We start from the raw sequence: 19500 nt of genomic DNA on the forward strand, positions 1-19500 counted from the left end.
AAATTAAATCCACCAAGGGCCTGATTTGGCCCCCGGGCCTTGAGTTTGACACATGTGCTCTACTCAAACTCAAGAGTCTGCTTTTACACAGAGTAATGCTTAGTCATGAGATAACTGACTCTCCATCACTCTGTCAAAGGACAAAAGACCCCTGGTCAGGTCAAAGGTCACCCGTTTTGTGGTCAATTGACACCTTGTAACTACTCATCTACTTGTTATATCTCAAATATATATAGATATATATTTACCTCAGCCACATCTTAGACTCTATGCATTACATTAATGCACACTATGTACAACAATATCAACAAAGTTTTCTTATTATTACTGCCGATTTTTATTCCATATTTTATTCCTTCTTATTCCATTCCATTTAAATAAAGTAAATACTGTTATATTTTTTTATATTTTTTATTATTTTTAATATTTTTCTAGTTCTCTACCTGTTTTGTTTTACTTTGATGTACACCATGACACCAAGTCAAGTTCCTCGTACCTGGTGATAAACCTGATTCTGATTCTGAATCTGAAATACATTCATCTCCTCTAGTTGCTTCTCAAAACGATATTATTTACACAGCAACATAACAATGTGAAAACTGAATGGAGCTTTTCTCAAGCCAATCTCAGAAAGTCAGGAGTAAAACAAAGGCTGCTCCGGTCATTCAGTAATTACTTTGTAATCTACGACATGAGATCAAAACCTTTCTGCAAACACCAGGCTGTGGAGGCTGGAGGAGGCAGACATTCATTCTGTTTCAGTTCAGACTCACACATCTCTGTCACATGACGCAGGGCCTTCGAGACCATTCACACATCTCTGTCACATGACACAGGGCCTTCGAGACCATTCACACATCTCTGTCACATGACGCAGGGCCTTCGAGACCATTCACACATCTCTGTCACATGACACAGGGCCTTCGAGACCATTCACACATCTCTGTCACATGACGCAGGGCCTTCGAGACCATTCACACATCTCTGTCACATGACGCAGGGCCTTCGAGACCATTCACACATCTCTGTCACATGACGCAGGGCCTTCAAGACCACTCACACATCTCTGTCACATGACGAGGGCCTTCGAGACCACTCACACATCTCTGTCACATGACGCAGGGCCTTCGAGACCACTCACACATCTCTGTCACATGACGCAGGGCCTTTGAGACCATTCACACATCTCTGTCACATGACGCAGGGCCTTTGAGACCACTCACACATCTCTGTCACATGACGAGGGCCTTCAAGACCACTCACACATCTCTGTCACATGACGAGGGCCTTCGAGACCACTCACACATCTCTGTCACATGACGAGGGCCTTCGAGACCACTCACACATCTCTGTCACATGACGAGGGCCTTCGAGACCACTCACACATCTCTGTCACATGACGCAGGGCCTTCGAGACCACTCACACATCTCTGTCACATGACGAGGGCCTTCGAGACCATTCACACATCTCTGTCACATGACGAGGGCCTTCGAGACCACTCACACATCTCTGTCACATGACGCAGGGCCTTCGAGACCACTCACACATCTCTGTCACATGACGCAGGGCCTTCGAGACCATTCACACATCTCTGTCACATGACACAGGGCCTTCGAGACCATTCACACATCTCTGTCACATGACGCAGGGCCTTCGAGACCATTCACACATCTCTGTCACATGACGCAGGGCCTTCGAGACCATTCACACATCTCTGTCACATGACGCAGGGCCTTCGAGACCACTCACACATCTCTGTCACATGACGAGGGCCTTCGAGACCATTCACACATCTCTGTCACATGACGAGGGCCTTCGAGACCACTCACACATCTCTGTCACATGACGCGGGGCCTTCGAGACCACTCACACATCTCTGTCACATGACGCAGGGCCTTCGAGACCACTCACACATCTCTGTCACATGACGAGGGCCTTCGAGACCACTCACACATCTCCGTCACATGACGCGGGGCCTTCGAGACCACTCACACATCTCTGTCACATGACGCAGGGCCTTCGAGACCATTCACACATCTCTGTCACATGACGCCTTCGAGACCACTTTGATTGTCAGCTTTGACTCTGAATCAGTGTTTTCACATGTCTTAGTAATCTTTAGCTGGCGTTCAGAGGGCTACACTGATGGAGATGTGATTCGTGTCTCTCATGAATATTTCACGATATGACTTTGATTTTTTTATCCAGTGTAGTTAGGATTTGTTATATCATTTCAAAAACTGTGCGTGTCTACACTTTCTAATGTATGCTGCAAACAAGCAGTGAGTTTGTTTTAGTTCGTAGCATCTTTTCTATTTTTAAAACGCAAATCAAACCAGGAAGCTGCTGAACACGAACAAAGGCCATCAGAGTGTGTGTGTGTGTGTGTGTGTGTGTGTGTGTGTGTGTGTGTGTGTGTGTGTGTGTGTGTGTGTGTGTGTGTGTGTGTGTGTGTGTGTGTGTGTGTGTGTGTGTGTGTGTGTGTGTGTGTGTGTGTGTGTGTGATGTGGCCGCCCTATGGGCTCCTCCAGGGCGAAGAAAAAGCTGCTGCCCCCAGACTCTCCACACACACATACACACACACACACACACACACACACACACACACACACACACACACACATCCCGGAGGGCAGGGCATGAGAGTCCAGGTAGAAGCTGACAGCCCAACAGCTGCAGGTTAGACAGACATGTTACACACACACACACACACACACACACACACACACACACAACAGAGGACAAACATGCATACACACTAACAGGTAAAGAAACACACACACATGAAAGTGGAGAATCAAGCTCTGCACACGCACGATGCATGTATCCCCACGACAAAGGACTCAGACACACACACACACACACACACACACACACACACACACACACACACACACACACACCATATTGGTGATGCGTACAGCTGGTCCTGACCCCCATGGCATGCCCAAGTCTAGCCCACCTGTTCACACACACACACACACACACACACACACACACACACACACACACACACACACACACACACTGTACACAGGTGCAATTAAAGCAATCATGAATGCGGCTCATGATGTGCTCTGTGACCCAGACAGCAGAAGGTCTGCAGCAAACACACACACACACACACACACACACACACACACACACACACACACACACACACACACACACACACACAGTGTTCAGGTTTCATCGCTAAATCATGTTTTATAGTAAGAACCCAACAGAAACCGGGTGATACAAACAGAGTCAAATATTCAGAACAGTAGACGGCATATCTATTCATGTATGTCTGATTGGATGTGGATAAAACTTAAAATAAACTCAATACAGTATAACATTATAAGAATAAAACTATGCAAATGTTGGTATTTTTGAGTGTAGACCTATTCCTATTTCCATGGACAGGATATAACAATGATCAGAACAGTAAATATGTATTGATCCGTAGAATAAAACAGGTACAAACATCATTCATATTCAAAGCTTATTTTTTGAAGTTTCAGTAATGACCTAAAACAGCTGGTCACTGCAGTCCTTATCAAGCAAACAGGAGGAAGTAGTGCATTTCTTGAGGGACTATTTTCTAAGGCGGATTAATTCACAGTTGTTTGGTATTATGGGGCAGCAGGACAGTGTGTGTGGGAACTAAACTGCAGTGTGTGTTCAAGGTGATGAAAGGACATGTAATGATGTGTTTTTTGACCATCAATTGAGCAATGTGACACAGAGGAAGATATACAGTGTCAGGCTTTAACACACACACCATTTTATTTTGTTGGTAGATATATATTTTGTTTTGTATTTGTTGCAAATATAACCTTTTTTGTTTTGGTTGAAAATGAACAAAATAAACACAATTTTTCTCTCAAAATATCAAATTAAAAAACTTTTTACGAACATTTAAAAATATAATAAAATATTATAATTTATATGTGTCTTAGTCTTTTTTTTTTTTTTTAATCAAATGAAGACGCAGACAGTCTGGTGGGAAGATGTCCTGTTACAAAACACCTGTATCGTTGTATTTCTGATTAAAGAAGCCTGTTCTCTCTCTCTTTCCGTCCATCCAGAGACTTCCAGTGATGGGATCAGGGACCTCCAGGATCCAGATGTAAGAAGGGGGTCTTCCTCCTTCTCCTCCCCGATGAAGTGATCTCTTTCCTGGCCTCGTTTCTCCGCCCCCCCCTCTCTGATCCTGGAGCCTCGCCCTCTGAACTCCCAAAATCTCACTGCTGTAACTGAACGGATCATTAAGAAACTGGGGTTATATCTCACAGCACAGTGATACTGGGTCTGATTTATGAAGCATTTTTTAGGGTTTGGCTGTGTATATGTTTTAGTCTGTGGGCAATATAAGAGCTCAGAGAAAAACAATGTGGTGAAAATACAACCAAGAAGCATTGAAATGTGATTTAAAATTGATTGTTTGCATTAAATAGGGGATAATATGCTGTATTGAGTGGACGATTCAACAGTTTCCGGATGAATTGAAGGCAGAGAAGTTGTGAAAATCACTGAAAAGGACTTGATTAGTTTTTAGCAGCTGTAGAGATATATTTAACATATGAGTCACATGTTTTTATTACATACAATTAGACTGAACAGGGGGAAAAAATGTGCTTTATTTCTACTCTTGTTCACACTTCTTCCTCTGCTCATGTCTTCTGGATGTACTTCAGTATTGTTCTGCCACTGAAATCCATCTTCAGTCAGTGTGCATGACTTCCTGCAGTTGTGTACACCTTGTTATCTTTCACACACGGCACAAGTAGCATGCAACTTCCTAACACATAACACCTGGTGTTTGTCTAGAGATGATGTCAGTGTTCATTATCTGTGGCTGTGAGAAACTACTTAGATTTGTTTTGCCATCCTGTGACTTATAAACTTAGGGCTGTGCGATTATGGAAAAAATCATAATCACGATTATGTTGGTCAATAATTGATATCACGATTATTAAATACGATTATTCATTGACTTTGAAAACATCCATTTATTGAACTTTAAAACGAATACAAATAATAATTTGAGTCTCTTTTTAACTGTTGTTTTCCCTGAACGTATAATTCAACTGAAAAACCAATACAAAAATAAATGATACATTTAAATAAATAATATCAAAATAATAAATACCAATAAACAAGATCAACAAATATTTTGGAGCGCACTTCAACAAGCTACTAAACATATGTAAATATGATAAATACAAATAAATTAGACCAAAATAAATTAGATCAAATATGTTGCAGTGCACTGTCACAACCTAGCAAAGCAAAATAATTGTTTTATTCGATTATGTTGTTTTCGTAATTGTGGCAGGCCAAAATCGTAATTGCGATTAAAATACGATTAATTGCACAGCCCTACTGTGACTTATAAATGTCGTATGACTCGGTACATAAAGTGTAAACGGCGTCACACGACCACAGAGCCTCTGTAATCTGAACTAAATGTGTTAAAACATGAAGAAATATTTAAACTGTGGCCAGGTCTTGCTTCTAAAAGTAATGTGGAAAAATGCAAATGTGTTTTTGTGAGTTACTTAAAAACAACGAATATTAATACTTGGCAAAAAGCCTCACATTTGTTGGACTTCCGGAGATATAAAGAGGCCAATAAGTTGTATTCAACTGTAGTTATAGAAGCTTAAACTGCAAAAGATCAACTGTATTATCATTTCTGTAAAAGCAATACTGAAGAAAATCATTGCCAGACTGCTAGACTTTGATTTAATCGTGCACATGTAGTAGTGAAACCCCCAAAAATGCCAAACCTAAAGACAGATCAGTTGTGTATCTACACACCTAATCAATATATATATGTATACCTTTACTGGACGAGGACATCTCCTAGCTGTGGGAATTATGACTTGGAGCAAAGATGGAACGAGAATGTGGAAGTTCAAGAGATGAGTTTGTTGGATTGGGGAAAGGTTGGTTAGGGGACCGAGAAAGGACAGATAGTGTTGGTGAGTTTGGAGAATGTGTTAGAACCTAAATACTTTTAAATGATGGAATAGAGAGGTGCCGTAATGAGTCCAAAAACCAGGAAAAGACGTAGCATTTTACCACTTCTGCTTCCCTCGTCTCGAAGTCGATGGTTTTTTGAATGTGTTTGTGGTTAGACAGCTGAAATCTGTGGTTAACACAAAGAGAAGACATTGTCATATTTGTGTTCTGCGACAGTAAATACTCCACTGAAGAATGTCCGAAGCTTCTACGTGACATAAAAGTGACTAAATAATCTACTAAACGTCATCGTGCCGAACATTAGCCGCCTTTAGCTTAGCGGTGGTGATGCACATGTGACCGTGATGTAGTTTCTTTATAGCCGTTCGCTAGCTTTGTACTTCTGCTGAATGCATGTACCTTTCAATAATTGTAAAGTGGTGCTAATACGTAGAAAGTATCCTTCTAAACAGAAACCCAGTTGGGAAATCCCATTGGCTTTTTGAGGATGGACACCTTTGCGATGCTTACCACCGGACGTCATCACTGCACCGCTCTATTGAAGTGTCGTAGAAATACTTTTACTTTACTGGAGACTCTTCAGTCCAATATGAGTAAACCTTTGAAGAGACCGAATCAGCAAAGGTTGTGAACCCTTCAGGTGCAACTTTGTGATGAATTCGATAACTGTATATGTGACAAAGACTACCACAGCTACACCTTAGCTTCTTCTTGAGGCACGAAGTCACGACGAAGCAGTGGTTAATCCTCTGTAGACCGCTTTATTCAAAGATGGTTCAGCCTGCTAGCATTGTGCAAGGTTTTAAAAAGGCGAGGTCCTTTCCTGAAGGATCCTCCAAGTTTAGGTAGGAAATGCGATATCGTTTCCTCAGACCAAGAACATCTGTCCTTTATTAAGCGTTCTAGGTCAGACCAGAAGGCAAAGTTACTACTTACAACTTTGGTGGTAAATTGACCAAGTGTATAGGCTAACAATGATTGGAGGAAGTCTTTGGCGCAGTCGATACAAACCAATTTATGAAGGGCAACTTCTTGGTGGTACCCTCAACATTTTCAGACTTCCATGGTGATGAGAAGTACCTGAGAGTACCATGAGTTTTCTTTCTAAGGAGGAACTAGCGATGATGCTTTTGGTGAATCCTCTCATCTCATTTGGGGAAAACCACGTTCATCCCGTTGAGGCTGTAAGGATAGCACAGATACTTCATGTGACCAAGCATCATTCTGAGTACCTACAACTGTGGAGGTTTGGTGATGAAATATAGGGTTTACGTTCATACCTATACGCCCACTTTGCCGCTTGATGAAGTCATTGTGCTCTGAATCGATGGAAATACTATCCACGCCCATCAGGTCAAACGTAGCTCTACCTGTGAACTAAATATTCCCCTCTTTTGCTGGCAGTATGTCCGCAAAATGAGGGTTTAAGAATTACAAAAGACAGGATTTTATCTATGCAACACGACCAAAGTTGGCGAAAGCTGAATCGGTGTTGTTGCGTTGAGGTTTGATGAGTGTTGGTGGGGTTATAATACTGCTGTATGTAAGTAAGTACACCATGTGTTGTTTTAATTTTCTAGAGAACTGGATGATTAGCAGTGACGCTGGGGGTCGGGTCGGTATTGAGAAGGTGTGCGTAGGACAAAAATAGGGTTTGAAATATCTCAAATATAATTGTGTGCCTTGCTCTACTGTTACTACTTCTACCTTTTTCTTTTGTTATTTAAAAACCACTGCTTTCTTTCCCAGTTAGGTGATCAAAAACATGCAACAAAAAATAAAAACAGAAAATGCAAGGTTCAAGATGTGTATATATGTAAAAGTGTGAAGCCTTGGTGTAAAATGCAGAGGGAGGAATGCTTGGTGTTGGTGTTTATTTAACTGTGTATGTGACCTGTGATGTGGAATATCCTTATTATTAGTATTGGCCATAAAAAGCTTGACTGCATGGTTCCTGCTAACTACAATGTACAACCAACTGTTGACAAATAAACTTAATTTATTGGGAAAAAATTGCGGTTTTACTGGATTTTCTTCTTCTTTGTATTTCTGAGGTACTTCCTGAAATATCAAATGTAAGCTTGAAGTTAATTCACTTGCCATTGCTTCAGATCTGTGGTGTGAGGGCACGGCTTAATAAGTTATAAGAAGTAACTCATTAAGATCAAATAAGAAAGCTTATAGTTAAAAATAGTACAAATCTAGTAAGAGAAATTCAACGAACCTGATCACACCATATTAAGATTTGATCTTGATTGACCAGGTTTGTGAATGTTAACTTTACATTTTGGACACACATCTAGCATTCAGAGGACTTTCTTAAACAACAGTGATGTGTCAGAGATGCATCATTAACATTTTGTTGATCCTCCAAAGATTTATTTTTCTGCCCTTAATCAGACCTGAGATGCCCTGCTGAAACACAGACGGACAGTTTGAACTGCCGAGGAGATGAAGTACGATTGAAGGCTGACAAAAGTGATTGGACGCGATGATAAACACACACTTTGGAGATAATACTAAACATTAAATACTGTTTACTCCATCAGAGGGAGGTCAGTTTGGGAAACAGGAAGAATCTGGTGGTGACACAGAGAAGATGGTGGGATGATGAGGGGGGAGGAAAAGCCTTAACGTGGTGTTCAACACACACACACACACACACACACACACACACACACACACACACACACACACACACACACACACACACACACAGCACACACACACACACACACACACAGCAGATCAATTTATCCCTGATTACATAGACTGTCCTTGATAACATCATTTAGAGCCGAGTCTGTTAGTTTGCTCTCATTTCACATCAGAGCAAATCAAAATACTTATTTCCCAGAAGCTTGTAGAAAAAAAAGCTTAACATTATTGTTGTTAAAGAATTGGTCATTAAAATGAATATTATAGTAGATAACAAGACAAACTCCCAACTCCTGCCAGTGGCCTCTGGCATACCATTAACGTTAACAAATAAAAAGTTCTGCCCTTTTTTCTTATACATTAAATCACTTTCAAATGTTATCAGTTACATTCAGATATATTTAAAGGGGCCCTATTCTGCTCATTCTCAGCTTCATATCAGTATGTAGTGTCTCTACTTTAAAGAGTCCTCTCCTGCTGATGTTCAGGTGTATATCAGTATGTAGTGTCTCTACTTTAAAGAGTCCTCTCCTGCTGATGTTCAGGTGTATATCAGTATGTAGTGTCTCTACTTTAAAGAGTCCTCTCCTGCTGATGTTCAGGTGTATATCAGTATGTAGTGTCTCTACTTTAAAGAGTCCTCTCCTGCTGATGTTCAGGTGTATATCAGTATGTAGTGTCTCTACTTTAAAGAGTCCTCTCCTGCTGATGTTCAGGTGTATATCAGTATGTAGTGTCTCTACTTTAAAGAGTCCTCTCCTGCTGATGTTCAGGTGTATATCAGTATGTAGTGTCTCTACTTTAAAGAGTCCTCTCCTGCTGATGTTCAGGTGTATATCAGTATGTAGTGTCTCTACTTTAAAGAGTCCTCTCCTGCTGATGTTCAGGTGTATATCAGTATGTAGTGTCTCTACTTTAAAGAGTCCTCTCCTGCTGATGTTCAGGTGTATATCAGTATGTAGTGTCTCTACTTTAAAGAGTCCTCTCCTGCTGATGTTCAGGTGTATATCAGTATGTAGTGTCTCTACTTTAAAGAGTCCTCTCCTGCTGATCTTCAGGTGTATATCAGTATGTAGTGTCTCTACTTTAAAGAGTCCTCTCCTGCTGATGTTCAGGTGTATATCAGTATGTAGTGTCTCTACTTTAAAGAGTCCTCTCCTGCTGATGTTCAGGTGTATATCAGTATGTATGTGTCTCTACTTTAAAGAGTCCTCTCCTGCTGATGTTCAGGTGTATATCAGTATGTAGTGTCTCTACTTTAAAGAGTCCTCTCCTGCTGATGTTCAGGTGTATATCAGTATGTAGTGTCTCTACTTTAAAGAGTCCTCTCCTGCTGATGTTCAGGTGTATATCAGTATGTAGTGTCTCTACTTTAAAGAGTCCTCTCCTGCTGATGCAAAAAGCATAATAGGGCCCCTTTAAGTACAGGAATGAGTTACGGTCCATCACTGTGCGTGGCTCACAGTCCTCTGACAGGATGTTTCTGTGTGTGTTTATTGGAAGCATTGGTCTCTGCTCAGTGTATGTAACTTTGTCCTTACGCCCTGCTGTGACACTTCCTTCTGTCTTTCACAGAGTATCAGAGGATTAAAAAAAACATCAGTTAGCAGCAACAAAACACACTCCACATTAAAGCAAATTGCTCTGTGCGGTTGTTGATAGTTCCTCATTGTTGGAGCTGTGATGCTGATTGTGGCTGAAGGGGCCTTCAGATGACTGATAAGCGTTGATGAATGAAAATGGAAATGCTTTTCAGCGTTTGGCCGTCAAAGGGGAATCAAATGGGAGAAAAGGAGAGGGGCAGAGGAGGTAGAGCATTTGCCTTTTTGCAATTAACAAGATATGTCCCTTTTTTTTGTGGTCAGAAAAATGGAAATGGCTTTTAAGGTCGTAAAGGTCGAGCGCATCGAAGCATGGTGGCTCCGCAATTACTCTTCAGGCAGCGGCTCGATCGGGGGGAGGGCGGGGGGTCCGAAGAGCGTTGACGGTCAAATTAACGAGTCGCCCGGCTCCCTGTTGAAAAGATCACATGTGATTACCGTACATCAAACAGACAGAGCGCTCAAATTATCTCCTCCCTCACTGTGAAGTCAGAGAAAGGGATATAACGCTGACAGACTGATTAGTTAAAGGCTTTAAATGTCAAAACTTCCACTTTCCACAGCTGGAGTGAATCTGCGGAGGGGGGGGGGGGGGGTTGTCGTCCTCCAGTTTACACCAAATATAACTAATGACTGCCCTCATAACATCAGCGAGGACACGCTGGATATCATCTGTGAAGCGGAGACAACCAGTGGTGCTTTTTGTCCATTTGTGCGTTAATTATTCTCTATAAATATCATTTAATATGTTCAGCGTTACACTGGGCTCTGACTGATTTTAAATGCCATTTTCTTAATGTCTTCCATTTTTGTAAAGCACTTTGAATTGCCTTGTGTTGAAAGGTGCTATATAAATAAACTTGCCTTGCCTTGCCTTGCCTTGGGAGCTATTCAGACAATTCCTATAGTTTCCCCCGTTAATATTGTACCTTAAAACTCTCTATTCATGTAGGTTTAAGACAAGAGTACAAGAAGAAGATCACAGTTATTGTGTGAAGTTTGTGATTCATCTGCAAACAGGAAACATCTACAATGAGATACTGAGATATGAATGAAGAGAGAACACAGAAAAGTCCTAAACATACGGGTGTTTTAATAACAACACATTTGAACACAATCATGCAAGTCTGAAAACAATGTGATGATGGTGTATTACGAGCATCCTTCCCTTTGCAAAACCTTTTAACTTTTTAACATTTGGCCTCAGCTGTGAAATGCATCAAAAACCATAAACCATACCATACTATCCTCTGCTAGGAATGTATGTACTTTTGGGCTTGATGAAAGGTCATTTGATTACAAAACAGAGTGTGAACTTTAACATTAACACAATACATAATCAAATAAAGTGTCTTCTAAATAACTTACATTTGAAAGTGGGTCAACGACTGATGTTTCCTTGTTTCTCCGATGTTCCTCAGGTTTTATATTTGTCTTGTTTTCTGTCAGGAAGCAATCACTGAGCTCAGAAACTGAATCAAAGTTACATTTAAAAGTATTTGTGTTATTAGAATCCTTCAGGGCGGAGACGTGTTTTAAAAACCATTTGCATCGCTGTTGAATGAAAATGGGACGTCAAACACACACACACACACACACACACACACACACACACACACACACACACACACACACACACACACACACACACACACACACGTATAGAGGGTAAAGCACCTTCTCAAGTCTCTCTCTCTCACTGTAATGATCTTCCTAGTGCTTCATGAAAATCCTCCACAATCCCTCCTTCATTTCCCCCTCCTCTTGTCCCTGATGAGCAGGAGCCTCCCTTCATCATCAGCTGCACCATAATGTACTTTAGTCTGGGGACGAGGGGGAGAAAATGGGAGGATAGATTGCAAACAGATTCTCATATAAGCTGATCCCACATTAGGGGATGTATATAATACGCCAGAGTCATCAAGGGTTTGTTCGGAACAATCAGAGTGATGCATCGACGGAGGAAACTTCTCTCTGCTGCAGGAGTTTGGCTTTCCCTGCATCCCTCAAACACACCTTCTGGTTTCATCAGATATTAAAGGTCCCCTATTATACTGTTTGTCATCAATATATCACAGGTCTCAGATATATACAAACATGTCTCTGATTGGCTGAAACACCAAACAGATCATTGCAGCATTACCCATAATCCCCTCTGTTTCAGCCCTGTTTCCAAAGTGCTGATTCTCTGTCTGTTACTTTAGATGAAAATAAGGAGCCCCTCCCCACGCCCCTCTGAGAGACATTTGGTTACAAAGAACTCAATAGCCGCGTTCACACCAAGTACTTTCCTGTACTTAGTTCCGGCACTCAGTGCCCCGGCGCTTTTTACCCCAGGGCACTTAGTACAGATCGCGTTCACACCGGAGTACTTTTCCCTGAGGGAAGATTACGCAAATGAGTCGCTGACGTCACTTCTTCTTCTTCTGCTTTGGCTTTACTGGCAGGCCACAAACCACTTCACGGCGAGTACAGTAGGTGGCGGTATGCACCTTAAAGTTGTTTGCAATCCGCTACAAAACAAGAGAAGAAGAAGAAAAACTTCCCGCGTATACTGCGACGCCCACCCACTCGCTGTACATTAGGCGTCTGTTGTTTACCTTCCGACCTCAGACATGATGGAGATGGAGTCGACTGGAGTTGTGCTGTTTGTGCTCATGTTATACAGCTTTGTAACTGAGTTCATGCAGCCTGAGCAACTTGCGTACAATAACAACGTACTCTAATGACCAAAATGAATAAAATATCGACAGTTAACATATAAACGTAATTACTTTCTATAATGGATATTTTTTGATGTAAATGACATGAAATTGTGTTTCAAACCCCTCTTTTCCTTTACTGTGACTAACATGTGAAAGTTGATCAAAGTGGGTAAGAAGAAACACCTTTACTCCACCTTATCAACGCTTCTCCTCCTCACCTGTGGGACAAGAAGAAAGCAACCCTCCTCTTTAGTTTCTGAAACTTTGATTTATTATTTTACAATCCTGACAGCTTCTTCTAAACATTGTTTTGGCTCAAAGGAAAAGCGTCACAAGTTTTAAAATAATACATTTCATTTATATAGCACACTTTCAAAGCAACGTCATCTCAAGGTGCTTCACAACGCTATAAGGAGGAAATAATAAAACAAATCAAATAAAAAGTTATCCAAGGACTATATTGAATAAAATATGGTAATAAAAGGTTAGAATAACACTTATAATAATATTAAAGCACTTTTTTGCCTTGAAAAGCTCCAGATATTCTCCAAAAAGAACATTGTACTGCTTTGTGTGTCTCCTGTTGACCCTGTGTGTTCAGAGCCACGATGAAGGTTAATGCTCTGCAGCTCAGACTGAAGGAGACTCTGTCGGTCGCTCTGATTTCAGCCCGAATGGATTCTCTGGATTTCTCTGGAACAGCAACAGACACCATGAGATCAGGTGAGGCTGAGTCATGTGACAATGTGTACGTTCATACATTCATTTTCTAATGAAAGGTGTGTGAAGCCTCTGTGAAACTGTAATGATAATCACACACTGTAACATTCAGCTTGATTTAAACAGATGTAAAAAGTAAACAAACTAAAAATAAATATATTATATTAAGACCTAACACATTTTTAGTACACTTTTTATTACAACCTGGATTCTTTAATTGTGTCATTTATAGTTTTTTGTATCTTTAATATTTGTCTGCATGCGTCTTGAGTGATATGTTAAGATATTAAGCTACCTTACCTTTTATCTCTTTGCTGTAACAGTCGTACATTGACCCTCGGTTGGACGAATAAAGGACAAAAGCACAGATACGATAACGATACAATACGATACGATACGATAATACTTTAATGGTCAGATCAAGTCTGAAATGTGACTTGCATCACAGCAGCTCCATTTGTTGAATCAACATAGACAAATATCAAGACACAATAAACAATGTTATGATATAATATAAAAAAAACACATCTCTGATCTCCCACCCCCGTGATCTGTGGGCACTTGGTACAGTCTGAGGGGCACTTCCTGTATTTAGGAGCTCTTCCACCTGGTGCTCACCATGGATGTATAATAGAGAGGCGAAGTCCCTCCCCTTCCGGTGGACCTCCATGGGACCTTATTTCGGAAAAAGTTTGTATTGAAGTCAATGGAGAGAGAAAGATTATCTTTCGATCCCGTTTGAATTGTGCCACGAATTACACATATGATGTTTGTCAATCTTAACAAATAATTTCCATGTCAAAAAAGTCACAGTTTGTCTTAAAACTGTTGAAATATAAGACTATGAAAAATACGCATAGAAAGACTACAAATCCCAGAGTCCCGGTCCCGCATGCTGGCTCTTAGGAACCGACTAACTCCCCTTGTGTGTATGCACAGCTCTCAACACGCCCTGACTTGGAGTGATTTTCACCTCTTTTAATACTTTCCGCCTCATTCTGAAAGAAAGAAGTGAAATGTGCCAACGTGACGGCCGTCTTGGTGTGTGGTGCGAGACGGGAGATGTAGTTCATTGAGCGGTTTCACACAAACAAAGTGTTACTTCACAGTTTTACGACACATTTTTATTTTTATTGAGGGACTTCGCCTCTCTATAGAGAGGACTTTTCTCTCTATAGAGAGGCGAAGTCCCTCCCTTTCCGGGGGAGCTCCATGGGACCTTATTTCGGAAAAGTTATGCATTGAAGTCAATGGAGAGAGAAAGATTATCTTTCGATCCCGTTTGAATTGTGCCACGAATTACACATATGATGTTTGTCAATTTAAAAGATAATTTTACAAGTCAAAAAAATACAAATGTGTCGTAAAACTGAAGTAACACTTTTTGTGTGTGAAACCGCTCAATGAACTCCATCTCCCGTCTCGCACCACACACCATTGATTAGAACAAAGTCAATTCCTAAAAAAGGTGATCAGTGTAGTTGCTTTTAATCAAACAAACAGGTGCATCTGTTGGGGACTATTTTCAGCGGCGTATTAATCCATGTTTTGTGCTGAAGTGTGTATTTGGGCCAGCATGACGGTGTAGATTAGATTGAGTCACATATACTTTAGTGTGAGTTAATGGTGATGATAAAACATGTCGCTAAGTGCAACAGAGGGAACTATAGATGTGTTTTTACTTTATTTGATTATAACAATGGAGCTTTACGGCACAGAGGACGAACATATGTCAGGCTTTGATACACACAATACTTGTTAGTAGATGTATTCAGTGCTTTTTGAGTATATGCATGACATTTGTTATCAGTACAAAATATTAAAAAGAGAGCAGTTCCTTTCTTTCTCCAAGATGGACGTCATGCAGGGTGGAGAACAATAGCAGGGACACTTTGAAAATCAATCCAAAGTTTGAAGAATTATGTGATGACCCTGATGATTGCAGTGTGTGTGTGTGTGTGTGTGTGTGTGTGTGTGTGTGTGTGTGTGTGTGTGTGTGTGTGTGTGTGTGTGTGTGTGTGTGTGTGTGTGTGTGTGTGTGTGTGTGTGTGTGTGTGTGTGTGTGTGTGTGTGTGTGTGTGTGTGTGTGTGTGTGTGTGTGTGTGTGTGTGTGTGTGTGTGCACACTTAACCATGTTTACGATTGTGCTTTTAATATGGATTCATAGACTTTTTTTCTTTTGCTTGATTGCATTTTCACATCAGTCGTCAAAATGCATTTAAAAAACAATTTGATACGAGACGGCGAGAGGCCAAGAGCCGCTGAGATCGGCCGGATAAATAAAAGCAATGATGATGCCAGAGACCACCATCAATCATTAGCATACGTAAGGAAGTGTGTGGGTGTGTGTGTGTGTGTGTGTGTGTGTGTGTGTGTGTGTGTGTGTGTGTGTGAGGACAATTTGAAGACATAAAGTTGATGTCTATTATCAATCATTTGCATACGGAGGTGTGTAGATGAGGAAATTGAGTGTGTACACGAGAGATGAGCGTGGAAACTTTGTCTTCAAATCGCTCCGTCTGTAATTCTTGGTAGCAGTTAATTCATCATCTGTGCCGAGGCGTCGGGGCGTCCGCGGGCGTTTAGGACTAATATTTCAGCTCCCATTACAGCGGCGGAGCAGAGAGACGAGGCTCCGGGTTGACCTCTGACCTCAGCAGCCTGACCCCATCCATCACAGAGGGAGAGGGAAAATATTAAGAGGGAGACATTATTAGTTAGATTACAGTGGAGAGAGATTCAGCTGTCAGCGGCTGTCTGTCTGTTTACCTCTCTGTCTGTTTAACTGTCTAAAAAAAAAAGGTTTACAATTAGAGATAAATATTTTCTGTAGTCCTGAGAACAATTTCTAAATTGCAGACAAACATGTTTTAAAGGTCCCATGACATGGCCATTTCTACTGATCATAGTTCCATTGTTGAGGTCTACTAGAATACATGTATATTGTTCAATGTTCCAAACTCACATTGGTTTCTCATACAGCATCTCTGTATAGTATGTGTATTCACTCTCTGTCCTAAACGGCTTGTTGGAGCTCCTGCCCCCCCCCGAGCCCAGTGGCCGTCTGCGAGACAGCGAGACACAGCAAAGCCCAGCCCGAAACACACACACACCCGCAGCCTGGCTAGGAGGAGTTTGTGTGGGGGATAGCAAGTTCGAGTCCCACTGCAGTCAGCATGTCGTTGTGTCCCTGAAGACACTTCACCCCAGATTGCTCCTGTGGGGATTGGCCACAGTACTAAATGTATGTAAGTCGCTTTGGATAAAAGCGTCTAACAAGTGACATGTAATGTAATGTAATGTGTGTGTGCCCAGGCTGAGTTCCGCGGTGTCTCGCTGTCTCGCCGACCCCACACCAGTGAGCCAGCTCACAGTGTCCCGCTCCTCGCAACGTCCCGCCGAGTGTGTGTGTGTGAGGAAGTCCGAGGATTGGTCCAAACGTAACGGCTCCGCGGACGTAACGGCTCCGCGGATTGGTCCATTTGGACCGTTACATTACGTAACGTAACGTAACGTAACGTAACTGCCATTACTTTACGTTAGGTTACAAGGTTCAAGGTTCAAGGTTCTTTATTGTCAAACTGACATAGCTACAGAGTAATTATGTTGCTTCTCCAACAATGCAACATAATAATAATACAGATAGCAAGAGCAATACAAAAAGAAAAATAGTTATAAAATAAAGTGAGCATGTGGAATAGTGCAGTACGAGTCTATATACAAGTTATTGGAATGATATATATTAGATATTAGATATATATTACTGAGTAGCAGATGAATGTTTTGAAATTGTTTCAGCAGTTCAATTGTTTAACAGTCTCACTGTTACGTCACTATACCCAAGAAGTAAACAAGGGGACAAGCAATTTCTTTCAATAGTGATAAACAGTGGCAACCTTTGGTCCTGGGACGGTGTAAGTATAGCTAAGGAAAGTGTGTGTGTGTGTGTGTGTGTGTGTGTGTGTGTGTGTGTGTGTGTGTGTGTGTGTGTGTGTGTGTGTGTGTGTGTGTTGAGTCTAATCGGCTGTCTTTCAGTAAGAGTTGAGGAAAAAGCAAATTGAATGAGGAGACAGAGACATGTGATTTGTATGGACTGTTCTCGGCTGGTGTGTGTGCAGAGGTGACAGGCTGCGGATTTGGAGACATGTCAGGAGTTATTGACTAGTTGTGTTTTACAGCAAGTCAGAGAAACCGGTGACAGCTGAGGTGTGTGTGTGAGGATGAGGAAACTGAACTGGACATTTGTGTGAATGAAACGGTGTGTTCTGTTGAAGTATAGGAACTTTGTTTTAGTTTAGTATTTACATGATACTACATTTCTACTGTGACATGTCTCCATGCTTTACTGTGCTGCAGCACCTCTTTTCACCCTCTGTCTGAAACCAGAGCCCAGTCTGCTCTGATTGGTTAGCTGACCGGCTCTGTTGTGATTGGTCAACAGCTTAGAGATGTCCCGCCCCTTAGCCTATCACGTACAACATGTTGGAGCGCTAGCCAATAGAAGCGTGAGTGTTGCATAGTGATGTCATTATGTTCCGGAACTTTTGGATTTGAACCTTTGCAGACCATTTACATATATTATTATATTACAAATATTAAATCTGCATTTTGAATTCATATTAGTTCAGTTCTTATAGATCATGAACTTATTGAAAGAATAACATAACCAGAACCACAACCACAACAGCAGGCAAAGTGTTTTTCTGTTCTTCTGCTGGACCACAGGGTGTGTGTACCTCTCTGTGTGTGTGTGTGTGTGTGTGTGTGTGTGTGTGTGTGTGTGTGTGTGTGTGTGTGTGTGTGTGTGTGTGTGTGTGTATGTGTGTGTGTGTGTGTGTGTGTGTGTGTGTGTGTGTGTGTGTGTGTGTATGTGTGTGTGTGTGTGTGTGTGTGTGTGTGTGTGTGTGTGTGTGTGTGTGTTGTCCTGAGGGATAACAGCAGGTTGACTGTCCTGATTCTGTCTGCTGTACTTTACCTGGTCACAGCTCAGTAATAAAGCCAGAACACACACACACACAACCTGCAATGTAAACACACACACACACACGCACACACACACACACACACACACACACACACACACACACACACACACACACACACACGCCTGCCGCCCACGTAAGACCTCATGCACACACACACACAGACACTCATGGAGGCAAATGCATATTATGTGAAATTGCACGCACAAACACACACATCATTAGTTAGTGAGTCATGTGGTCATACTCTGAAAATACAGGGAAATACACACACACACACACACACACACACACACACACACTCACTCATGCCATACACACAAACACACACACACCGTGCTCAGTCCTAATTCTATAAGGGGGTCTAGCATGTCTCCCCTGAAACCTCCAGTCCAATTCATTTGATTTCATTACAGAGAGAAAGAGGGGGAGAGAAAGGGGAGTCGGGGGGAGAGAGAGAGAGAGAGAGGTAAACTGTAATGTGGGCGAGCGAGCGGTGGTTTTCATTAGAGCTGCTGGTTAGAGCTGCGATCCAATTTAGACTTCAGGCTGGCAGAGTGGAGCGCGGTGTGTTTTTATTGGTATTTAATCAGCTCAATTGGGACGTTTTATTAGTGCGATGCTTTGTTTCGGAGGACAGGCGAGAACTGTTGGTTATTAGGGGCTCTCAAAGTGAGGCTCGGGGGCCCTGCAGGGGGCCAGGAGGGGGGTTCTGCGGGGCCCTGAGGAAGATGAAATATTGGAAATGTGTCCTGGGTGGCTCAATAAGAAAGGAGGAAGGCAGTAAAACCACCAGAGTTTTGGGGGTTCGATTCCCTTTGCTGGAAATGTCACGATGCAAATGAGAGTTTCAGTGCTGC

At 41.7% G+C, this 19500-nt stretch overlaps 1 protein-coding gene across 1 annotated transcript in view; it reads left to right on the forward strand.

The window, feature by feature from the left end:
• LOC117469920 (A-kinase anchor protein 6-like) overlaps positions 1-4966 on the forward strand; it is a gene marked incomplete at its 5' end in the record, with an annotated part of 28366 nt that extends 23400 nt beyond the window's left edge. The window contains 1 exon segment of the mRNA XM_034114393.1: positions 4075-4966. Within this exon segment, the coding sequence (XP_033970284.1) occupies positions 4075-4119 (45 nt within the window).
• Between the last annotated feature and the right edge of the window lie 14534 nt (positions 4967-19500).

The sequence above is a fragment of the Trematomus bernacchii genome, unplaced genomic scaffold (genome assembly GCF_902827165.1).
Source record: "Trematomus bernacchii unplaced genomic scaffold, fTreBer1.1, whole genome shotgun sequence".
Classification (NCBI taxonomy): domain Eukaryota; kingdom Metazoa; phylum Chordata; class Actinopteri; order Perciformes; family Nototheniidae; genus Trematomus; species Trematomus bernacchii.